This window comes from Antechinus flavipes, chromosome 5 (genome assembly GCF_016432865.1).
Source record: "Antechinus flavipes isolate AdamAnt ecotype Samford, QLD, Australia chromosome 5, AdamAnt_v2, whole genome shotgun sequence".
Taxonomy (NCBI): Eukaryota; Metazoa; Chordata; class Mammalia; order Dasyuromorphia; family Dasyuridae; genus Antechinus; species Antechinus flavipes.
The window spans coordinates 109,606,876-109,633,400 of record NC_067402.1 but is presented as its reverse complement, the minus strand read 5'-3'; the positions used below and the strand labels follow the sequence as shown (position 1 = coordinate 109,633,400).

The window sequence follows — 26,525 nt, the reverse complement described above, 5'->3', positions numbered from 1 at the left end:
GTTGGAAAAACTGGAAAAACAATCTCACTGACACTATAAGCTATGAATTGGTTTAACTATACCAGAAAGGAGTTGAATTATGCAAAAATATATATATATATATATATATTTGATATATAAATGAATCATTTAATATATATATACATATATGTATACATATATATATGCATATATGTATATATATATTAAATGATTCATTCCTTTTCAACACAGAAATCCCCAATATTAGATTTTATACTTGTATAACGTTAATGACAGCAAGAAAAAATTCAGGCACAAAAATATTTGTTTTTAGCAACATTTATTTTTAATAATAAAAAGCTTGAAACAAGTTACATTCCCAACCACTAAGAACTACTGATTAATAAATTGTGGTATATGAATGTATGTATCATAATAATGATATGAAAAATGCAAATAAACATGGGGAGCGTAGTATGAAACCAGTACAGACTGAGAAAAGCAGAACCAAATGAACAATACATGTCACAATTGCAAGTGTGTAAATGAAGACAACATTAAAAGTCAACTTAACTAAGGTTCAGTATATTGGATGACATTTGTACCAAATTGCTAAAATTAAAGCACAAATCTGTCCTTTCTGTTATAAAATGGTAAATTACAAAAATGAAACATTATATGTACTATCGCAATTACTCTTTTAGGAGCTAACATTTAACTGAACATGATGGGGGGGTATGGCTTGAATGTCAGACATTAATCAGTCATATCTTTTAATCTTCATTAAGCATGTAGATTGGGATTTTTAGGTATAAGGATGTTATTCTCCTCCCCCTCCCAAAAAAAGAATGTTTTTATAAAAATAGTATAAAGTTACCTTACACTTACAAACATTGGATTCAGTTACTGTCTTTTGTCCATTCATATAAACTCATAAAGTCAAATATTCAGTGAACTTAATAAAATAAATAATTGCTGACATTTTGTTATGATTTTTATAAGACAAAAAATTATTCTGATAGTCTGGGGTATTATGTTTTAATATGTTTACTGCTTACAAAATAAACTGAATTTCTATAGATTATTTTTTAGTTTTCTTAGTATCCTGATATGACTTTTTTTGTAATTTGCCATGAAATCCTCATTCCTTTTTTTTTTTTCTTCCATATTGATCAGATTGACTTAATTATGGTGGCTGTCAGCTGTCTATATTCTAAGATTAAAGCAAAAATATTTTAAAAGTGTATTTGAATATCTTTTCACATATTGAATCCAATTTTGCAGTCATAAACCTTCCAAACTCTCCATAGTTCTCTACATTCCACTTCATTTGTGGAGTTATTTATAGAGGAGAGAGTAAGTCTACTAAGAGTAAAACTTAATGTCTTTAATAATGGGAGAAATTTGCATGAGCATGGCAAAATTATACACTTACAAATATACCTACATTGGAAAATAATTTTACTAACCTTAAAGTAGTCACCAAACTGTAGGGTTTGACTCTTTCACGGTTTTCTATCCTCAAAAATATTCAGATAGATTTGTGATCTGCATTTGGAATTCTCTTCAAATAATATAAAACAGAGATGTCAAACTCATGAAGGCTGCTGCAGGCCACATGAGCCCCCAACACTCCTGAGTGCCCCAGCCAGATTAAAATGTAATTGGAAAATGTTTAATAAAGTAAAAAAGGTAATAAAAAATAAAATGTTGACCTGTAATTTTTTAAGTCAGTATATATCATGCAGGTTCTATTGCTATTTGAGCCAACACTACTAATCTAGATCTCAACCATGCAGGCCTGCCTGTATGACTTCCAAAATTCCCCATCGGAGTAAGCCCATCAAAAGTGCTAGAGATAGATCTTTCTTGTTTTCCCAACATTACAGGGAAACGTGCCTCAAGCCATGCCTTTTTCTTGCCCCCTAACCAAGCCATGTCTCCTTCCCATCATACAAGTCTTGACATCTTTGATTCTTATTCTTTTTTGGAGTTTATTCTTAGTTGTATGTTTCAGCTCACTCCCCCATCATCTACTTGCTGTCCTCAAAGAACGTTCCTTTGTAGTTTTTTATGTCCCACACTGCAGTATAGCAAGCCTAATTGCATGTTAGTATTAATAAGATGAATCTGTCTTTTCATTGGAAGTTTGGGAAATAGAAGAGATTAACCATTCACATTCACTTCTAGGCCCTAATCATCCATCTGTACTGTCTGTTCCAAATTTAATTAAGAAATTGGACAAACTCGATAGAGTGTCCATTCAGATGGATATTGAAATCTAGACAATAGACCTTCTGCATTCACAACTTTTCATATTGCCAGGTTTATTTTTAGATAAGACCAGACATTGATTTGACCTTTGATTGTTCCAATGTTTAGCTTCATCCTGTCTCTTTAAGTGTACATATATAACAATAGCTATAATTGTGATGATCATGTAAGAAAACAATTTCTGATATGAATTTTATATGTGTATGTGATACACATTTTTATTAAGTTTTCTTGTGTTGTGTTTCTTCTTCCCGTTTTTCCACATGCCACTTTTACATAATATTGAGTTGCTTTTTGTATTTAACAAAGGCTTTTCAGTGACTTTTCTACTGAAATGGGCTGCTTTGGGAAGTAGTTTGACCTTTCATTGGAGTTTTTCTAACAAAGACTGGATGCTCATTTGTTGGATTTATAACAGAGAGAATTTTTATTCAAGATAGGATCCTAGAGTCATAGATTTAAGTTCTTTGGGAGGGACCACAAATATTGTCCAGTTTAGCCCCTAAGTGAGTGGGGGCTATCTATCTATAGAGATAGAAAGAGATTAAGTGACTTCACAATGGACACCCACCCCGAGTCTCTGGGACAGGGTGTCCCATGCCATGCTGCCTGATGACATCCCAGCTTTCTAATTTTGAGATTCTGTGTTCAGTTCCTTTAGAGATGAAAGTTAAGGTTTCTAGTCTTATTTCAAAGAGAAGAACTCCACAGTACTTTAAGGTCAGGGGAGAGAGATTAAAATTCAAGACCAGGCTTTTCTAGATTATCCTTTAACTAATTGAATCATATTTATTCCCAATCTTACCTTATGTTCTAATAAGTCACTAATGTTTATTTTAAGAAAATGGTGAGGGGAGGGAGTGACCTGCTGGGGAGTGTTCTGTTTTATGTGGGATGGTTTTTGTCATCTTAACCTGTCACATACTCCATCGTGATTAAAATCTGAAAGCCCAGGTAAGTACTAGAGGACTTTTCATTAATATTCCAGTGCGATGGGCTCGACAAGGACCTTTGATTAAGCACATTAGAGGGCCGTGGGACTTGGCCTGACCAAGAGTAGTGAGAAGGCAGGCTTCACTTCCTGTAATTAATTTTTACAACTCTTACAGCTTCTTGGCACTTGTATGAATATGGAAAATGGTACTCTTTACATTGAATAAAGGTTAGAGTGTCTTCATTTCTAAGATGAAGCCCCTTATTCTTCTTCTTTTAGCTTTAAATGTAGACGATTCTTAGATTAACATTTGAATTGAATGAAAAATTTCAGCAATGATTTTAGTGATGAGAGAGGCTATATCGTACAGTGGATAGAGACCTGGCCTCAGAACCACTAAAGTCTGGGTTTGAATCTGACCTTGGATGTCTGACAGAGACTGGCTGGATGAGCCTAGACATGTTCTTTAGGTAAGGGGGTCAAATTCGAATGGAAATCAGGACCATTCATCCACACTGTCCAGAACCGGCTAGACAGAGTGTGTGTAAAAAGGCCCTGTGAAGAGAGAAGAGGAAGGGCGGGACAAGAGACGCGCAGAATTGGAGACAAGACAGGCTTTCTGATCAAGTCTCGTTTATTGGTTTGTGAGGGAGTGGGGGTCGTGCAAATTCAGTACAGAGGAGACCCTAGACAAAGGATTTGTTTCCCGCTGAAAGAGGAGTTGACCAGAGACCTTTGATGATGTAGGAAGCTCCAGGAGGCATCTAGATGTCTATTTATTCAAGGTTAGAGGAGTCTTAAGAATGTGGCTTTATCACCTGTAGATGCCGGCTCCCCACACCACACATTAGGATTCCTGCAGCTGCAGGTAGCTTAATACTAAAATGTAATTATCATTTATGTTTCATAGTATTTTCATTTATTTGTTAAATATTTACCAATTACACTTTAATCTGGTGAGGGCCCACACTCACGAGTGTTGTGAGCTTCAGTGCATTGTTGGCTGGGTATTTGATACCTTGGTTCTCCAGAACTCTTCTAAAATTATATTCTAGAGAAGGTGTTCCCCTTTACTGGTAGATCCTATACCTGTGAAATCATGGGTCCAGTATCCAACCCTATCATTCATTGGTATAAAAAGAAAAGTATTACATAATTCTTACTTTACTTGGAAAACCTCGGGGGTTTTTTTGTATTGCTTTTCTAGATCCTAGCCAGGTTTCTTTTCTTCCTAATAAAAGTCCCCATAGTCCAGGTGACCCAAAGACAGGGGTATGCTGGAACCAGCTCCAGGAACGAGAGCTGATGGTCAACTTTTCAGTATAAAAATTTATATCTTAGAAATAAGAAAAGGTTAGAAATCAGTTTTTTTGTGATGCTAGCACCCAGGACACCCCAGAATCAGCCAGAGTCAGGATAAACAAAAGTCCTCAGTCTTTATTCTTGGTCTTTAGATGCAGGATTGAACCAGATGGAAACAGAATCTCCACAACCGCCTTCTCCCTCACCTACCGCCAAAGAGTGACTCTGGCTCATCTTACTCCACCCCCTAGTCCCTCCTACCATCCTCTATACACCAATCATTGAGCCAGCACGGATAGTGGGAAGGACCAATTTCCAAGCATATGCCCATAGAGTATTGTCCAATCAGTAGTAAGTTAGCCTCAAGTGCTCAGCAGTCCTGACCTCAGTGCATTGACTCAATAGTTTCATCCCTCTACATTTTTTGATTGTTATATAAGCATAGAAGCATGTTTAAGAAAATATGAAGTACATTCGATTAGAGAGAGAGTTATGTTTGTTCTATTTATAGATGGATGCATTTTTTTTGTTGTTGTTAGAGCAAGCAATTCCTTCAACAGAAGGATGTGACTGGTGGAATTACATTATTCTGTCTATGAGATCTAAAGAACACATATGTACTCTCAGTCAGAGCACATTTTACTGCCTTGCAGTCAGCTGCATGATAAGAATTTAAGTCTGTTAAGGGATTAGAAAGGTTACACAATCTACTAGAATAATAGTAATTGACCAGCATAATAATTGACAAGGAATTGAATGTGCTTGGGAATTAAAGCTAATGCTCCATCAGTTGGTATCATCCTAAGCTCCATCACTGGTACTCTAAATTCAACATTTTCTGTAGCTTAAAGGGCTTTATCACTTGGCCTCTCATACAACAGCTTTTGCCTTTTGTTATTATTGGTCTTTTGATGTATTAGGAAAGCACATTGGAAACCATAAAATGCTATAGAAATCTGAACTACTATTCTTATATGTCATGCTTGCTATTCTAGGCAAGAGCTCTGGTGAATGTTTGAAGACATTATTAGAATATATCTAGGAGAAACAATGTGATAGAATGCCTAAGAGCCATTTATTTTTCTAACTCAAAGGCAATAAAAATGGAAAATCATTGTAGAAATGGGAAGGAAAAAAAGGTGGTTATTGAGAGACAAATATGAGGAAGGCCTAAAACCAAACATACACCAAACCAAACAAATATACAAAGATAGTTGCAAAGAGAAATCAGAAGAAATTACAAAATAATAATAATAATAAAAATAATAAGACCTGGCAATATTCAGAGATTTTCTTTAAACTTCTTTGATTGGTATTTGGGCTGTTGGATGATAGAAATTATGTTGAGATTTATTTTTACTTGTTTATGAAACAATTTAATTAGCTCAATTAAAAAAGACAACCAAAATGTTCTCTTTTCAGATTAAAAAAAATTAACAAACCTGATAATTATCATTCCTAAAGTTTTCTTTGGCATGATGTTTAAAATTTTAACAAAGAAATAATAGAAAATCAGGAAAAAATTTGAATTCTCACAAGACAAATTAGCCACCTTCTAAGCAGAAAAAGGAGTAAAATATCCTAAAATAGGGGAGAAATAAGAGACCAATCCTGAAGATTTGGGGGGCAAATAGGAAAAGCATCTTTGTCCTGGCTTAGACAAGTCCTATCATCAGCTCCCTGAGCTTTGATTTCCTCATTTGAAAAATGAAGGAATTGGGTGATAGCATTTCTAAGATCTTCAAGCAGAAGGGTGCCAGGGGAAAAAATTTAGAGAGGCTAAATGGCAATATAAAGAAAAGAACCATTGTTTAAAGGGATCCAAAGAAGACCAGGAGCAAGAAAGTCTATAGATATACTTAAAGGAAGAAGTAGAAGATAGATCTGATGGAAGAATTTGGACTTTGTTTGCCAGCTATGACAAAATGCTTGGAATGGAGGCATTTATTTCACCATATCAAAACACTTAATGTGATTTATATTAATGTAGTTATGAAAAAGAGATGCATAAGAAAACATAAATATATTAAATTAGAACAAGGGAAGAGACAGCTTTACTGAAACTTTTTTTTTTTTTTTTTGGCTTGATTAAATGAAGGTTAGAGATGGATATAAGCACACTGCCAATCAAACCTGAATGAGAAAGAGACCCAAATATCAAAATTAAACATAAAAGGCTGGTACTTAACTGGGAATCAACTAAAACATATCTATTAATATTCAAAGTAATTAGTTTAGGACTGTATTATTATTATTATACCACAGTTGTATGGCTGTTGTTAATAGAAGATTGGCAATAAAATTTGACCTAGATATTGCATAAACACTAATCTAGTAAAATATTTATTTGGGGATCATACTGTTAAAAGTTCAGTGATTTGATGTTTTTCACATGCTCATTTTTTTTTGGTCCTAAATTCATTATTGGCTTAGCAAAAATTAAAGGGAATCTCTAATGTTGAAAGCAGCACATAGCACTGACGGATTTTAAAACCAAGGACCCATCACAGGCCACATCTGCTATAGGTTAGGATTTATGTGGATACTTGGCTATGTTGACTGTATGAAGGTAATCTTAATTTATAATAACTGTTTCTATTAGTCACCTTGTTTCCTTTCTATTACTTCTAGAAATATTAGCATCAGGGAGCAAGATGGGTAGTTATAGTTGTTTTTCAAGATTTTTCACATAGTGATAGGTTTCAACATTTCCAGAGTGTCTGTTTGTGTGGCTCAGACAGAGAGGTGAGTGACCACTATATAATAAAAACAGCTGGAGATATCTCTAGGAACAAAATGAAGATTTATTATATGTTTGGGCATCCCTCCAGTAGACAGATCAGCAGACCAAATAAGTCCCTAATGCAAAAACCCTCCCACCACTGACCCTCATTGGCTGAAGGTTTTACATTCCAAATACGGGAACTACCCAGGAAATTGAGCTCTGGCCAATAAAAACATAGCTGCCCATATTTGGTTTAGGCTGAGGTAGGAAGTGAATGATGTCATGGAAGAATAGCAGGAAGGGGAGGTAGGTATGTCCTAATGGGTGTTGGTTTGGGCCTGCACCAACTCTGGAGTGGGTGAAGCCTAACTCAATTTTCACAACTGTCTCACTCTATCTTGTTCATGTTAAAACACATTTGTTTTTCTGTGGTCTTTGTATTTAGCCTATGTATTAAGCTCATGTGTTTCCTGTATTACCAACAGCTTATCTACTGATCATAGGATTTTAGTTTTCAAAGGAAAAAAACAAAAAACAAAATCCTTCTTCAGATAAGAGCAAAGGAAGAGGTATGATAGTGAATTTTCCTTTCAATTAAGGCCATTGAATTTCATGTAACTTTTGCCTTCTTTAACCTTGATAAGAGTTTCTCAGTCAACCAGTAGTCCCTTGAACCAAGTATCTGTGGTATGTCCTGAGGCTCAAATTAAAAAACAGATTACAAGTAGAATGACTGCTTTTCTAATGAAAAACAAATATTTAGAATGAAGGAACCACAAGTATTTATTTGTGAGTTCATTGGTAGAAAACCTTCAAGGTGTTTGTCTGTACACTCTGTACACCAACTGATAAAACATGGAGACTCTTCCCAGAGCTGGTATTGTTAACCCCCAAGTCAGATAAATCAGAAGATAGACATATATCTCTATCTGAGATATTTAAGTCAACAAATGATTAGCAAGGGAATCATAGATCTAGAGATTCAAGTGATTTTGGAGATTCACTAGTCCTGTAGGGGCCCAGGTAATGTGAACTTGGCCGCTCTGAGCCACTGTACCACAGACAACTTCCCCAGTGTCATCTTGTATCATTCTCATTCCTAACCTTAGGCCTTTTCCACCTCATGAAGATCTCATGTATGTTGAACTCGGGGTTTTTGTCTCCTTGTCCTCTTTCTTTCCCATCCTCCCCCATTTGTTTCCTTTCCAACCACCCCATCCTATCTGTTCCTCTCACCTTAAAAATTTTAAATTAGATATTTGACTCTGCACATTCAGTGGCTCAGTCAATTTTTGTTTATGCACGAGAAGCTTTAGTGCTAGACCATAGTTAAGCAATCTTCTGTCTGTCAAGCAGGTTGTTGTGGAAAGATGGGAGAGGGCAGAATGCATGGTTTCTTTTCTACGGGTCCCCATTTCCTGTGATTTGACAAATGTGTGTTACGTCTTTCTTCCTCTAATGCTATTAGAGTTGATTGTTCGCCAAGGCCAATTCCGGCTAGAAGTGATTTGTGGATGACTTGAAATGGGAAAATCTGAATTACTGGAAAAAGACAAAAGGAAAAGGATTCATTCAAGACATTGCAACTCTTTTTTAAGAGTTCATGCATATAGTATGATGCACAGAGCAGGAGGCCAGAAACAAGACACTTGGCTTCTACCTTTGCTTTTAACATTGATTCTTAAACTATATTACCAAGTATGTCAGGCAGTTAAGTGGTGCGGGGCTGGACTCAGGAAGACTCATCTTGAATTCAAATCTGGCCTCACTCAGCAGCCTTGTAAACCCTGAGCAAGTCATTTAACCCCTCTTTGCTTTAGTCCCTCATATATACGATGAGGACAAATGGAGAAAGAAATGGCAACACTCCATTATCTTTGCCAAGAAAACCCTATAGATAGAATCCATGAGGTCATAGAGGGTTGGAAACAACTGAACAACAACAACCAGGTAGATCACTTTCTACCTTTGATTTTAATTTTCTCTGTCCTCAAAAATGTTAACTAAATATTTGTCATCATCATGCCTCAAAGCAATATACTGAGAAAATTAAATGGAATAATTACTATATTAGAGTTAAAGCTAAGCTCACTAAGGAGGGGAGAAATGGGATAAAAACTCAAAAAAGGTCCAGACCAAGTTGGAAGATCAGAACCCAGAGCAGTAAGTGGAACCAGAGTACAAGACAGGTTAAGGAAGGGTGCAAAAAGCTATTATATAACACAATAACTCATATATGGGTAGACTCACTTAGTCAAACTCACTTAGCAGAGCTAGGCAGATACAGGCACCAGGGCCAGAGGGAAGAGCAATTAGAGCCAGGGTGCAAATCTTCCTCACAAATGAGACCAAGAATCCAATCAAACAAACTGTGTAGTAGAAGACATGACACCCAGATAACACAAACAGGCAGCTGCTGGCATAGTGGTATAGCAGCCTGCTCCCTCTCAGGAACAACACTGACTCCACACCTGGCCCAGTATTGGGGGGCCAAAGAAAGAGTAGCAGTCTGCATCTAGTAAAGGCATTGCAGCAGAAGGGACATCAGGCATTGGACTGAATAGGATTGGATGAGAGTTTAATTCCAAAAACCATAAAAATCCTAAACCATATAAAGTAGGAAAACTTATAATCAAATCAGAGTCTTCTGATTCTAAAATCATATCTCTTTTCTACTATACCACTCAGTATCTAAAGGGATAAATGATTCACTTGGAGAATTTCTGTGGACAGTTGGAGATAAAAGAATGGGGTCAAGTACAATTAGAAAGTACTTATGAAGCAGAGGGAGTTGTGACTGAATATATTAGCAAGATGTGGACAACAGTTTTAGCAAGTGGATGAAAGTAGGAAGGGAAAGAAAGAAATAAGTAACAAGGAACTGGCAATCAGATAAAAGGCAGACTAGTGAAATAAAAGCTAAGATCATTACGAAAAAAACTTTTAAAAATCTGATGAAACTAATCAGATTGAGTACTGTTCCATGGTTTTTGACTGTCTGGTGGCATAGTTTAAAGAGAGATTAGTTATTTTTTTATTATTACTAGCTTGGCAGACTGGCATTACACAAATAGAATCATCTTTGAAAGATGGAAGAATGAGCAGTTGTGAAAAGCTGAGTGATAGATGAGAGCATCATTATCACAACTGACTAGAATCAATTAAGTATCATTAAAGAGATAGATCTTTCTACAATCTTTATCAATCTGACTTGCCATTTGCTTGGTATCTGGTCTTGGACAGACCACTTTCCTTCCTCTTAGCTTCTCCATCTTTATAATGAATCTTAATTACTCCAAATGCAGTAGAAGTTAGTACAAGTTAATACAGTGTTGGTAATTTTAAGAAGAGCAAATTTTTGTTAGCAGACCTGCAGATAAATCATTCAAACTTTGTTAAAGTGATGGCTGAACAGTGCCATTGTCATATAAGCATTAGGGACTATGATGTTGGGTGCAAGTATGATGGTTCTACTGTCCTTAATGAAGAAATCAATATGTTAAGATGGTCTTTACCTTACATTGTCCATTTTTCTTCTGGTCTGTAGCCCTACTTCCATTTTCATATTTACATGCTTTCGGAATGATATGATGGTTGGAGATTTTGCCAGTCTGTCTTTAGAGTGTCTCACTCTTTAGGTTCCCATTTGGGATTTTCTTGGCAAAAACGCTACAATTGTTTCCCGTTTCTTTCTCCAGTTTGTTTTACAGATGAGGAAACTGAGATAAAAAGGATTAAATGATTTGCCCAGGGTCAGACAACTAGTAAATTTCTGAGGCTGGATTTGAACTCTAGTCTTCCTATTTTCAGGCCTGGAATTATATCACTGTGCCCCACAGCTACTCCAAAGTAGCTTTTACTTTCCACCATGTTTTTTTGCTGCCACAAAAGATGATACTGCTTATGCTGGTCCACCCTACTTCATAGAATTTTACAAATTAATTATATTTATTGTTTTTGACAAGCATCTCTCTAAAGCACTTTCTGGGCTCTCTTGGTCTCCTTTTTGTATAAGTTAATTTTCATTAGTTATACCACTAGAGAAAAAATTGATGTCATAAATATGATAAATATGAAGCATATAAAAAATAGAGTAATCTGTACAACATGAAGCAAAGTGAAATCAGATTCAGATCTGTGTACATGTTCCCTGCAAATCTATTAAGAAGGGAAGAAGAGAAGGAGGACTGGAGAACAGGACCTCTGTCAGGATAGTATAACTTCTGTCGATAAAAAGTTATTTAAAAAAAAAAAAAGAATAGTATAACTTCAGATAGGTTTAGAAGGAGACACAGAACAAAAAACATTTCCTTTGCTTAATGTTTTTTTAATTATTTCCTTTTACCTTTTTAAAAACTTAAGGATTTGGAATCAGATTTTACTTTGTTTTATATGTATAATTATATTATTCATGATGCAAAATTATAAATTGCATTTACAGAAATTGGGTAAAATATTACAGGCATCTCTTACTAACACTAACATCACTCTGGCTTCTGCTGCCACCTAGGATGTCCCCTAAGTAAATCAGATTTTAGCTAGGTATTGTGTTTTGTGTGTGTATGTGTGTGTGTGTGTGTGTGTGTGTGTGTGTAAGGATTTTTATTTTCTTCATTTAGGTTTTCTTCAAGAAGATCAAAATATGGCTTGTGTCTATCTAGTGTAGTTAAATAAGGAAACACTCATTTCCAGGAGACTGACTACATGCCAATGCATTTTGACCATGGACTTATGAAACAGAAAACTCCAAAATGATCCCCATTCTTTTGCAAAATAACCCCTTTCCACTTCTGTATTGATGATGAGGAAGAAGAGACTGCTAAGAATCACCCAGTTTTTAGGCAGTCTATAAATATTAATTTAGCTATTGGTATCCTATTGTAAAATCCTTATCCAGTGACCAGTGTTGACACTGGTAGTAGAGATACTGAATTATGTCATTCTTCTTATTCTCCTTCTGTTCTCCTAAAAGATGAAAAGAAGTTACAGCTAAATTGATAGATGGATAGGAAGCTCTTTCTGACAAAGAAAATAAAGAGATTGACAGAATTAATTTTATTATGTGTCCAAAGACAACACTGAGCATTTCATGAGACATTTAAACATCTTTATACTGCAATGCTTATGATAAGCATCTGCAAAAAGATAACGATAACAATAATTGCAGGTTATACATTATCATCTTTGTGAAGGATGAAGATGTTAAGAAATTTCTTGAAGAACTCGGTAAGACCCTCAGAGTTGAATTGACACCTAAGACATATTAACAGAGAAAACATTTTTTTGTCCTCTGATTATATCAAGCAAATCCTAAAACAAGAAGGCATATTATCTTCAGAAGTATTTACCACTATCTTGGAGGAGGTCCAACAGAAAGGCAACCTGTGAAAGAGGGATTCCCTAAAGATCAATTGTGTCAAACTCAAATAGAAAAGAGGACCACTAAACCATACATGAGAACCCTTGTGGGCTGCATAATGACATTGAAGAACACATGTTAACATTATCTGTATTCTGTTGTATTTTTATCTCTATTATTAAATATTTTACAATTACATTTTAATCTGGTTCTGGCAACAATTGAAAACCTGCAGGCCACGTGTTTTTTACCTCTACAATAGAAGACAAGATATTTTAGATTCTCCTATTTTAGATTGACATTGTATCAAGACAACGAAAATTGCAGAGTGAGATCCATGATCTGGTGAAATTCATGATAGTAAAAGAGTTTGACTTAAAACAATCCACATAGGAAAAGCCGAGTAAATGAAGAGTTCCAAATGCAATTGGAACATTAAAAAATTTTTACTTACGCCTGCAGTCCCTACAAAATATCATTTTATACCTCTCTCTTTTCACAACAAAACTTGTAGAAAAATGTGTCAGTATTTTTTGCCTCAGTATTATATTCACATATAGCAATCTGAATTCTGATCTCATCATTCAACTGAAACTTCTCTGTCCAGTTATCAATGATCATTTAATAGCCAAATTTAATGACTTTTTCTCAATCATTATCCTTCTTGCTTTTTGTAAAGCATTCCACTCTGTTAATAACCCTTTTCTTTCTCAATGGGTTTTGTGACCTTTGATTTTTTTAATGTCTAAAAACACTTTCTCAGTTTCCTTTATTAAATCATTATCCTGTTGTTGTGCAGTCATTTCAATGATGTCTGATTTTTCATGGCCCCGTTTTGGCATTTTCTTAGCAAAAATATGGAGTGGTTTGCCATTTTCTTCTCTAGCTTGTTTGACAGATGAGGAAACTGAAGCAAACAGGGCTAAGTGACTTGCCCAGGGTCATACAACTAGTAAGTGTCTGAGGCTATATTTGAACTCAGATGAGTCTTCCTGATCTTACGCCCAGTGCTCTATTCACTGTGCCACCTAGTACCATTTTCCATATTATCAAAGGCCAATTAATTGTGAATGTCTCACAAGGCTTTATCTTCGGGCCTTTTTTCTTTATATTTCCTCTCAGTAATCTCATTCAGCTCCCTTTAATTCATAAACTCATCATCTCTCTGAAAATCCATCTATCCTTACCCTTTCCTTCCCTGTTTCCACAAAATCAACTACCTTTTGAATATTATCAATCAGATATCCTACAGGCATCTGAAACTCAAAGCAGAGCTCATGATCTTTCCTCTAAAACCTAATATTTTGCTAGCTTTACCTACCAACAGGTCATCTCTCCAGCTCACAACTTTGGAATCATCCATTCCCTCTCACTTTGTATATCCAATAAACTGACAAGTCTTATTGATTCTACTTTCACCATATCTTTCTTAACTGTTCCTTTTTCTCCATCCACAGCCACCACCTGATTCCAAAAGGCCCTTGTACCTCTCATCTGTACTGCTTCTGTGGTTCATTGGTTTCAGTTGTATCCAACTCTTTGTGATCCCATTTGATACTATGGTACTTCCTAATTGGTCTGCCTGCTTCTTTCTCCCTTTCCATTTCATTCTTTACACAGTTTCCAAAGTGATATTCCTAAAATACATTCCTAAAAGGTTTGGCTATGAAATTGTTCTGTTCAGTAAATTCCAGTGGCATCCTATTATCTCTGTGTTCAAATTAAAATTCTTCCATTGGCTTTTAAAAGCTTTCTCAGTCTAGCTCCATCCTAGCTTACCAGTCTGTTCATGAGCCCATTTATCCAGCCAAACTGTGCTTTGTACTTTTTGTAATTCCATCTGTTCATCTCCCATTACTGTGCTTTCTTTGAAGCTATCCCTCATGCGTGAAATACATACTTTCCTCACCTTCTCCTTCCTGTTTTCCTTCAAAACTCTGCTCAAGACTTTTTCTGAATATGCCATTTACTAGTGCCTGCCCCCAATATAACTATGTATTTTATCTTGTATAATGTCATGCATTATTTATTTTTCAAATATACTTAAGTGTACGTATTGTTTTCAAGAATAGTTAACATTCATAAAATGCATTTGTAATAAAAGGAGAAGATTGGTTTAAATGTTGACTGTTGGCCATTTAGGAGGTATACTACCATTCTAGTGGACTGATGACCACATCCTCCGCAATCCTTAACTACATATCCTATCATCTCTGCTTTCAGTCCAACCACAAAACCTTTCCAATATTGTGCAGAATTAATAGCTATTCTTTTTTCCCTCATTGAGTTTTTATTGCCTATTTTCCTATCTTGTAGACTCCTAAAGTGTGAATTTACAAGGTTCTGCAATTCTTAAAAAAAAAAAAAAAAATTGGCAGTGAAGCTGCACGAAGTTAAACCATTTCAAAATTCTGTGATTGTAGGACCCCTCCATCAGCACCTTGCATGCACACAGATCCTTGAAGGAATGGGTTTACTGAGTAACTGGCTCCAGCTGTCGATCAATTATTCTCAATGTCATGGTTCCTGTGCTCTTTCCAGGTTGTTAGGGGTGATTACGGATTCCTGTCAAATGAGATGTCTACTATATATTCAACATGAGGCATTTTGTATTTTCTCAGTCTATGGCTCTCGAGGCTTAGGAGGTTAAGCAAATTTTAACAAGCCAAATGGAACACAGACTAGGAATGCCATGCTAGGAGCATGCACAATAGACATGCCAAAAGCTTGAAGATTGCTGCACAAGCAGATTAAAATTTTATATAAACACACTCATCTTGATTGTCACATTCCACCTGGCATTTCCCCTACATGCATAAAAATGACCCAGGGCCTAATTTTCAAAGATAGTTGCCTCCTTATTGCTGATTTTAGCTGTCCAACACAACAAGTATTTTGTGTGCTTTATCTGGTATCAGAAATAATCAAGGTGCTAGAAGGATTGATTAGCATAAGGGTAGGTTAAGAAATCTAGTTCTTTACAACTTGGCTGAATGACAACAAAATTGGAGATAGGAGAACCTTTTTCTGGGCTCAAGGACTCCAGTGAGGAATGGGGAATTTGTTTAGCATGATCCCAGGAAGCTTATCTAAAAGTAGCAAACTCAGAGAAAGCTTACTGAATACTGAGGAAAAGCTTCTTTTAGGCAAAATTGTCTATGCTGATTATCCATTTAGCCTCCAGAGAAGTCTCCAGAGTCTGAGGTGCTTTGAAATATCCAGCATGCTTTGTAAGTTTTGGTTGGTAAGGCTGTTTATGAAGATCTTTTTATATATGAGGGATAACTGCCTGTGCATGGACCAATCATTTAGAATATTTCCTTATATGGATATCTAACGGTATTTAATCTGGGCACTTAGTCTTTTTCTTACAGAAATTTGAAAGGACATTTTGCAGGGGTAGCAGAGTTGGAACTGAGGGAGAAAGGTTAAAACCTATAATTATATTAGTATAGAGAATTCCTAAAGTGGAAACTCCCTCTCTGGATGCACTTGTGTGGCCACTAAGAGGTTAATGACTAACTCAGAATCTCACAGAAAGTTTGTGTCAGCAGCAGGACTGGAATCTTTCTGACTTTTAAAGCTGACTATTCACTATACCTTGCTGCTTCTAATAAAGAATTGTAGCATGTAAAATTTAAAGACAAAATCCCTACGTAGGAATTATTGGATTGTAGATATAGATCTGGAAGAGACTCTAAAGGCTATTGAATTCAACTCTCTCATTTTTCAAATGAGAAAAATTAGGCACAGAGAGGGTAAGTGATTTGCTTGTAGTAATACAGATCCTGAGTCAGGATTTGAATTCAGGTCTTTCCACCTCCAAGTCTAATATGCTATCTACTCTGTCAACTTGCTACTTTTCTAAAAGCATTTATTATTTACTACTGCCTAACATAACCTCACATTTCCTTATTCTGCTTTAAGGAGAGCACTTCTTTTCTTTTGCTTTGATGATTGAAGATCAATGGTATGGTATAATTGAAAGAGCATTGGATATAGGATCAGAAGATGACTTTTGAGTCATTATTCAGCCATGTATTACTTATGCTTTATAAGATATCATTTAATCTTTCTAATTCTCATTTTCTTTATTGTAAAGTCAGGATAATTCCCTTGGAAATCTCAAATTTACCATGTCCAGACAGATGTCGTTATTGCCGTCATTTTCCTTCATGAATCCTAATCCTGTTTCACTTTTCTTTCTCTTTTTCTGTTTTCTCTACACTTCCTCAGCTTTGTAGCCTCTGAATCAAAATCAACCCCTTCCCTGTCACTTCTCCTCATTATTAGTCAGTTGCTGAGTGTTATTGATTCTGTCTCTACTACATAACCCACATCCATCCCCTTGTCATTCGCGTGGCAGCCACCCTAGTTCAGGTCTTTAAGCATCTCTTGCTTGGACTACTGAAACAAACAGTCTTCTAAATGGACTCCCTGATTCCAATCTCTCTTTCCTTCAATCTTTCCACACAAGTGACAAAATTCTTAAGACTCTAGTTTGATCTTGTCACTCTTTTTGTTGGAGAATCTTTGGTGGTTCTCTCTTGCTTTTGGGATAAACCATGACCTGCCAAGGTTCATAATTTTTAAGCTTTATTTCACATTCATATTCTTCACACACCCCAATTCCAACCAAACTATCTGAAGCACTATTCTTCAAACTCAATTTTTTATCTACTTCTGTACTTTTCCAAAGTCTAAACCTATCGTGCCATCTCATTTTCCTTTTGATTTTTACCTGTTAGAATTGCCCTCTTTCTTCAAAGCTCAATCCATACAGATCTTCTCATGGGAAGCCTTTCCTAATGTCCTTAGGAAGCTGTTAATGTTCTCTTCTTCAAATTACTATGTATGTACTTCCATGTGTACAGATTGTCTCCTCCATCTCTTCATGCCTTGTAGAAAGAATATAGTTACCTTTGAGTAGGGACTATTTCTAGTTTTGTCTTTGTAACCCCAGCAGTAAGTACTTAATAAATGCTTGTGAATGTAATTGATGAGTGAGCCTGATACTTAAAAATATCACCTAGCAAAACCTGTCAAGAGTCCTAACCACAGTTTAGAGGGGGAAAGTATGAATTCCAGAGTTAACTTTGCAAGATAAAGAATTCCTGTGCATAATTGAGAGGTCCTAAAGGAGGGCAGTTGGGTAAGATTATATGCCATCAAAAATCCACACACAAATTTGTCTTACTACTCTTACTGAATTCTGGGTGCACTGTTCTGCCATTATAGTCCATTTCTGTCCCATTTATGAGAAGGAAATGACTCATTTCTTCATGATTTTGTTTTCCAGACTAAAATGGTAGCCAAAGTGGGGGGAGAAATCTTCTATATTTTATATGTGTGTTTGTGTTTAGGCACACACACATTTACATATGCAAGTGTACACATACAATACAGCATATATACATACATATATACATATACAGTATTATAAATCTCTCAAAACTATCTTTTTCCAATTAGGAAAGCAAACTTTATTAACTTACCTTATCAATTGATCAATTCTCAATCTCAATTGAATCCATTTTTGAATATCTATCTCTATTTCAGACTTTTGGCACAAATAGATATTTTCTTATTGGCAACCATGCACTTAAAAGTATTTGAACCCAAAACAAAAGCTTTTAAACAGAAATATTAATGGTATTCTTACAAGGAAAATTGAAGACAGTAATGATGCATGGTAGGAGAATGATAGCAACTCCTGATGTAAGACCAACATGTTAGATTTGAACTACACAGTATTTTCCCATTTCTAAAATTCTCATACTATTTTGTGATGTATGTTTTCAATTTGTGTTGCAGGGCAGCCTTTGGCAAAGAATCTGAAGTTCTAATTGGGAACCTGGGTGATAAATTAATCCCGCAACAAGAGATCCTACGTGATGTCAGTGACCTGAAAGCTTTGGCCAATATGCATGAAAGCTTGGAGTGGTTGGCAGGACGAACAAAGTCAGCTTTTTCTAATCTTTCAGCATCTCAAAGTAAGTGCCTAATATAGATTGTTTTATGTAGAGGATGACTAAAAGGCCAAATGGGGTAATTTTACTTAGATGTGCTGATTGCAGGTAACATTGCCCTGGCCAGTGGTCTGCTCTGTTTGTTAGAAACAACTCCACTTCATAGAATTCTCAGCTTTTTTCAAACTGTGAGAAAGGCATGAAGTCTTTCCTGATTCCTTCCAAGGTATTAGGACTCTTGAAATTACTTTGAATCACTCTTATCTCTCTCTATATATATCACTATGATTATCTAGTTACCTATTTCTCTATTTTTATGTACACAGAAATAATACTTTGCCCGTTAGTCACTTTATAAAGATTGAATTGAAGTGCAATTGTGTTTTTGTTCTCAGATCTTTTTCTGATCTTAACTAAAATAATTCAAATCCCTATTTTCTCACGTAACATTCCAAGGAAACATGTTTTAATGCATCTTTTATACTAAACCTCAGAAATATGTCCTGAAACAGGCCAAACTTCGGCATCTCACAGAAATAAGTTCTTGTTAAGGAGTAAGTAGAAAGCTATGTTCTTCATCCTTGCCACATCTTGCCACAGTGACTTAAAAAGAAGCTTGAGCAAAAGTGCTATGTTTAACTATTTGATACAATACATTGTAGTAGGTATTTAATAGAAAGTAATTCGTTGGAAAAATGGGGGTAGGAAATCTAGAAAAAAAGAGAAATAGTTGGAAATGAGGTAATTCTTTTGGACAAGAAATGAGGGAGTAATCAAAGAAGATTACTATAAGGTGATTCCTTAAAGGGAAAGAGAAGAGAAAGAGCAAAAAGAGACAGAGGAAAAAATTGATTCTGAGGTGAATGTTAGGATAAATTGTTAAAAGAGTGTTAGAAATAAAGTGTTTTGGTTATAACTTGCTATTTCCTTAGATTGTAGGTTTCATAATAAATGATCATACTAGTAATATGATAATAAGAGCTGACATTTTATAGACTTTATTCACAAAGTACTTTGTATATATCATATCTTTCAAATTCCATAATAGCTCTGTAAGGTAAATAGAAGTATCATTGTCATAGCCAGTAAATTGATAGAATTAGGAGTCAAGCACTGGACTTCTGACTCGAAAGACAACAGTCTTTTACTACCCCACATTGCCTGGTCATTTAAACTTTCCTTTGAAATTATGGTCAGCTGATTATCCACAGTTCAAGAGATGTTCCTCCTTTCAATGAGGTAGTCATAGAAGCTGAGCAGGGGAAAATAATTCCCTGGGCTGCAGTAGCTATAGATAGAGAAATTTCTCAAAATGGGATTACTTTCTGCAAGCTAGTTATATGTAGCCTTTGGGCCTGCAGTTCTCCACTTCTTCAGTGGGGAATGCCAGACAGACCAAAGAAAATGATTTAAATTTCAGTAGAAAAAAGGTATATGAGAGATGTGATTTCCAAGGTTATGAGATTCTAAAAACAGCTTCTGAAAGAAATCATATAATCTTCCCTCCATGACCCTTAAGAAGAGAAGACATATCTATTTCAGGCTGTCCGCAAGTACTGCTTGAAAGTTAGATGTTTGCTAGGTGAACTTCTCAAGGATTGCTTTATGATTCTATAATGTTGGAAACTATATTGCAATATAGGCAAGAGTTAAATCTGAGCACCCAAGTATAAAATTTCAGAAAAGGCTTTATGGCCCTTTGTTAATTGTGAAATAAACACTTAATGTCAACCTCCCTATCATCTTTCCTGCTTCAATGCAAAGGCTACTTGGATGTTTTAACATCAGTAATTGTAAGAGCTCATCTCATCTGTAGACCTTCTGCCCCAGGAGACAATTACCTAGTGTTTCCAATAATGCAACATTCCAAATTTGATATGATCTGGACTAGAACTCCTCCACAAAGCAATATAGTAGATAACCTCTGTAGCTAACTGCCAAGTGATTCACACATGCTATCCTAGAATCAACTATTTTCAAATGGCAAGAGATGCTTTCTGAGCTAATGCTCAACTTTGTAATTGCACAATTTTGCCTGTTGTGTTCATGTCACTAAGAGTACCCTAGTGCAGTAGACGGCCAATTCATGCCTTTAATCACCTGCGTGATTCTGACAAAGACCTATTCTACCAAACCTGTTAACATTTCTGATGTGCTCAATTCTATCTCATAACATAAGTAGTATGTTCTCAGTTGTTCATTTCAAGGTAATTATTCCACCCAGTGAGTGATTTAAGTAACTGTCATCATTCTGATATTCACTGTGGAATACCCCAAGTGAATTGTAATCACTTCTTTTATTGTCTTTGGTGAACCAAAGCTTCAGGTGCTCTGGTTCATCATGCTTACAGGTCCAGTCCATGCTCTCTTCTATGTCCTTTGGCATCCTAGTAGTTTATAGGCCGAAAAGAGCAATGGATGTAGACCCCCTCCCCTCCCAAGGACCTGGCTTTGAAGCCAGTCTTTTCTACTTCTTCTGTAATTTTGAGTAAATGGCTTTAGTTTCCCTGAGCCTCAGAGAAGATAGGACTTTGATAACTACTCTGGTTCCTCCAGCATGAAATCTATGATACTATGATGATTCTGAGTGGGTCCCATATTATGCCACATTATGACCAAACTTTCATCCTACAGTAAGGAAAATTTGCCTTCCCAGGGCATCTGTCATGAGATACAAATTGACATTTGCAAGAAATCATTTTGGGTAGTCAAACCTTCCTTTAGGACTAAAAGAAGGATTCTTTCTCACCTGAAATCATTTATATAATCCTGAACCAAGCACAGACTTTATAAAACATGGACATGCCTTGAGCAAGGGACCTTTTCTTAGATATTATCTGCTCTTTTTATTTTGTTTATCTTTCCTGCATGCTTATTTCAGTTCCAATCTGTCCAGATCCAAATCACCTTTATAACTTTTTGTCCTTATCAGTGATCCATAATTATACTCTATTTCCTTCATTCTGACTGCCCTTAATGGTTCCTTCTTGAGTTGATCATTACTATATGAGCCATGCCAAAACTCCACCAGTTCCTAGTTCATATTTTGTAGCATCACTCTTATTATTTCATAGTCATATTATTTCATAGAGTGAATTCTTACCTTGGTTTCCTCTATTAATATTTTTGTATGTATGCAATTCTGTGTATTCATGTGTATGTATGTCTGTACACTAAAAATGTGAAAAATTCTGGGGACTTGATAATCAGAAAAGTGCTCAAAAGTCATGCTATTTATTATTATTTAAGGTGGTGAAGTAAAAAAAAACCAGATTTATGCATTTCTTTCTTTTGGATGTAGATAAAGTTTGTCAGGTATAATTCTGTATGTTCTTTAAGAATGTCTGGAAAATATACTGAACTTAAATGTTTTTCATTAGGAAATTTTTCAAGAACATATATGTGACCTCCAAAGAAACTAGTTGGGAAATCACCTTCCAGTAAAATGTTGTCACATTTTTAAATTTTATATTTTATGCTATAATTTTGTTTAAAGACTTTCATTTGCTTAAAAGATAGTATTCATAGAAACATATTGCTGAAAGCAATCTTGAACTCAGCTAATCCTCCTTTCTTCTTCAGGCAAGATCATACTTTATTAACCATCTGTTTTAGATAATTTATTTAAAGCTCATCATGAGTAGAGATCCTGTAAACTTCTTTGATATCCTGTTTTGATATTTAATCTTTCCTACCTTATACCTAAATAAATGTTCAGTGGTCCTTCTTCCCTTTCTTTTCTCGTTCTTCTGCATTATTTTACATGTGTGTGTGTGTGTGTGTGTGTGTGTGTGTGTGTGTACACATAAACCATAACCTACCTTGCCTTGGTGCTGATTAAAAGTAAAATGACTTCTTATCCTTCCTCAACCTGTTATTAGTTAGGCATAAAGTCTCTCTTGATATCAAGGACTGAGAATGCCAAACCAGTTAGATGAAAGTGAAACTTTTTACAAAAAGTCACCCTAGAAATTAGAGAGAGAAAAGACCCAAATGATCTATAGTTACTCCTGATCAAGACTGTATGACTTCCTATTTTGTCTGACCTAAGATTTCCCAAAAGACTTAAGTATGAGCTCCACCTTAGAATTCAGGGTCAGGGCTTTTGTTGTACTTTAGTGATTAATGAATTCTAAAATACAAACCCACTGATGTGTTTCTACCTAGCTACACAATTGACAGTAATAATTTGACTAGCCAAGATCCCCTGAGGTATCACCCAGTTTTAGTTTTGTTTTTCCTAAACCATTAGACAAAATTTTCCTTCTCCTAATTCCATTTGATTATTGCTAATTAAAGTCCCTTGTATGGTAATTCCTTTCCTGCTCAGGTATTTACAAGTTTTAAATATTTGTAGACTGTTATCAGATACTCTTTAGTCATTGCTCAGCCTAGCTGTACATATTTAGTTTCTGTAATCTTCTTTCCTAAGCTAGGCTTTCTGTGTGCCTTTAATCTTTTTCTATTCTATTCTTGTTCATTTTCTCAAGCTGATTCATTTAGCAATTTCCTCTTCTTATACCTAACCTCTTCAGGTCTGTTTTTATTATTTCTCCATTCTTACCGCTGTTGGCCATACCTTTTAATTCAGTGTCATCTGTTAATTCCATTATCTTTCTGCTTGTTGAGAAAATCACCATTTAGCATTATGCTTTTGTTTATGAGTTTTCAGTCCATTGTCAAGCTGAATGACATTGTCCTCATTCAAACTAATTGGAACCAATTTTACTTGTAAATTTTTATGAGTCTTTATCAAATGCTTTTCTAAAGTCCAAATATATATCTATGTGTCTTTCTTTTCAGAGTTAATCGTATTATTTTGTGGGAGAAAAAATCACTGAGTGGTAATTTTAGGAAGATTCATCCTTATTATTCTTCAGACTTAATTGAAGTTTGTTCATATATAAAATTTCAATGAAATGTATATTTAGGAAAAATAAATGTATGGAGTCCCTGTATTCAGTGTCCTGACCATTGTGAAGACTCTTATAAAAATGTTGCCACTGACAACAGGAATAATAGTTATTCTCTTGTTAGTTTCTGAGTGGCAACATCCGGGGTCCTCTATTTCCTTCTCCATGGCTGACATTATTACTGATTATCAGCTAAGCCTCAACTGGGACGTAAATGGATTTTTCTAGCTTTGAGTCTTAAATGTCTGGGTTGGATTTTTTTTGCCATAGAGAAGTGTTCTGTCTCTTGTACACAAATGCCCTGGCTTGCATATCTTGTGCCAACTCATTCCTCCTAAAGGAACCCCCCAGTCTTATTGAACTCCTGTCTTCTCTACTTCTTGCTCTTTTCATAGTCACTTTTTTCTTTTATCTGGATGAGAGAAGTTATCTGGTTCTTCTTCAGCCACTTTCAACACTTTGTTGTTGTTCACTCATTTACTTTCTGGCCCTATGGACTCTACTGTCAATGGGGTTTTACCATAGGCAAATAAAAATTAAATGATTTGCCCACTTTCACATGGCTATGGTATTTCTGAGGCAAAATTTGAACTCAGGTCTTCCTGATTCTAGGCCCAGCATTCTATCCACTGCACCACTTAGCTGCCTAAAAATAGGTTTAAAGTTGCTTTTTTCCCCCATGCTTTTGTTTTTTTCTTCCCTCTTCAAGATATTCTTGTTGTTTTTGTTTAGTCCTTCAGTTGTGTCCAACTTTTCGTGGCCTCCTATAGGGTTTTATTGGCAAAGATACTGGAGTGGTATGATTTCTTCTTCAGGAGATTAAACAGTGGAGTGACTTGTCAGGATCATAACTGCTAGTGAGTGTCTGGGGCTGGATTTGAACTAGAGGTCTTCATAATAGAACGAGGTCTCAGCTTCCACTTATTGCCAGAATCTGTTTAGCTGCCACATCCAAAATGGCCAAACACAAGTCCTTCAACATCATCATCATTCTGCACTTCTGCAATACTGTGCAAGCCTCTAACATCCTAAAAGAATATCTCACTAATTTCCCCAAAAAAGATGGTTTTGAACTTTAGAGAAATATCCCAAACTAAGATTGTCTCTATATTAATTCAAGGTCTTTAGGATTTTTTTTTTTAGTTTTTTTTGCTGAGGCAATTGGGATTAAGTGATTTACCCAGGGTCACACAGCTAGGAAGTATTAAGTGTCTGAGCCCATATTTGAACTCAGGTCCTCCTGACTTCAGGGCTGATGGTCTATCCACTGCATCATGTAGCTGCCCCAATCCTTAGGATTTTTAAAATATAAAGAAGACTTTCTTAAAGTGCAGCTGATTATAATTGTGAAAAAGATATATATATATATATATATATTTTTTTTTTACAAAAAAATAGATGAGTAAAAAGATGCATAAATCACCTATTCTCTTGCAGTCTTGGTGTTATTTCCATTGTATAAATGATATAGATTCTAACCACAGGTGCCAGGAATATTTATAAAGCTAATGAATAACATCCTCATGATGATGACTTGAATTTGAACACAAAATTGGATAAAGGGGAGAAGGATGGAAAAGGGGACAACTGCACCAAAATAAGCAAAACTGTAAGGACTAGCTAGTAATAATGGTAAGTGGTGCTAAGAAAGGACTATTAGTATAATTAAATTTGAGCCATCACTTAAAGAAATTCCGCATGTACTTTGCAAACTCAGCTTAGCTAATTAAAAGATGTGAAAGAGTGACTTGTATAATAATTATCATATTTAATAGAACTTATGTCTTAAGATTTTCCTTCTAGTGTAGTAACATGTAGTTGTATCCCTAACCATATATGTAGGTTGTGTGGATAAGATATGGCAAAGGTCTAGAGCTAGAGAAGCTATAAAGGATATGGGCCAAAGGTGAAGGTAAAGCAGAGTGATTAGAAAAGGAAACATGACTTTTCATAGGAAAAATTTTCCTAATTTTCACTCTTTGCATCTACATGATCAGCAACAAAGCTAGAACTCAAGATCATCCAGCAGTTGATAAGTCAAAGCACCCCCAAGGATGTGCCTTTGCCATGTTTTGCCACAAAAACTAAAGGGGTTTGTTAAATCTGGGCTTTTTAAATTTTTCCACTCACTACCTCTTTTTGCCCAAGAAATTATTATACAAACTCAGTTATATAGGTATATAAAATAGATCTAGAAATCAAACATTTATTTAATAAATCATAGTTTTGCTACCCATACATTCAGTTATATGATTCCATTTAGGGTCAAAAACTGCAGTTTAAGAAACTTTGTATTAGATATGGTCCCCCTGTTTTCTACATGCTGGGAAAATGATATGGATGCAAATAAAATGTCTATGTGTAGAAGAATTAAAAACAATAAATGTAAGTGACATGTTTAGAATATTGAGGAAGTCGTCACTCCAGCTGCAGCTAGAGAAATCTTTACCTCCAGTGCCTCTTAAATCCATGAGTCAGAATCCTAATACAGAAATAGTACTGGTCTTCTGAGTCCAAAAATCCAGCTCTAAATCCCAACTCTGCCATTTACCAGCTCTATGAGGTTAGGAAAACAACTTCATCCAAGCCTCAATTTCTTCATCTATACTTGGAAATAATACCAAGACTGAGAGAGAATAGATTTTCCCAAGCTCACAAAATGGGAGAATTAGAGCTAGCATTTTGACTCCTTTTGGCTCCAACTTGAGAGTTCAGTATCTTTTGCCCCAAACCCTTCCCTCTTCGTAACCTCCTTTATTTGTGTTCTTGCCCCACCATGCTTCTAATCATCTAGCCTCATACTCATCTTCCACCTTTCCCTTTTGCTCTTCCCTTCTACCTTCCACAGTTGCTAATTCTTGTTGATTGGACATCTAATCATTTCTCTCACTTTCACCCTTCTCCACTCAGCGTGGCTGCCACATGAGGTGGAACCCTCATCACTTCTTACATGGACCAGGGAAACAGCTCCCAAACCATTCTTCTTATAGCTATCAAATCGATATTCCTACGGCACGTTTGACAAACTTTATTAAGTGCCCAATATGTGCCTGGCACCATGTTGGTGCTAGGGCTACTGAGAGGGGAT

General features: G+C 35.7%; 1 protein-coding gene across 3 annotated transcripts in view; it reads left to right on the top strand.

Moving 5' to 3' along the window:
* The window catches only part of EXOC4 (exocyst complex component 4), a 931,688-nt gene that overhangs the window by 767,516 nt on the left and 137,647 nt on the right, over window positions 1-26,525 (top strand). For all 3 annotated transcript variants that reach the window (XM_052001552.1, XM_052001551.1, XM_052001550.1), the window contains one exon: window positions 18,370-18,548. In XM_052001552.1, the coding sequence (XP_051857512.1) occupies window positions 18,370-18,548 (179 nt within the window). The remainder of the gene's footprint in view (window positions 1-18,369; window positions 18,549-26,525) is intronic.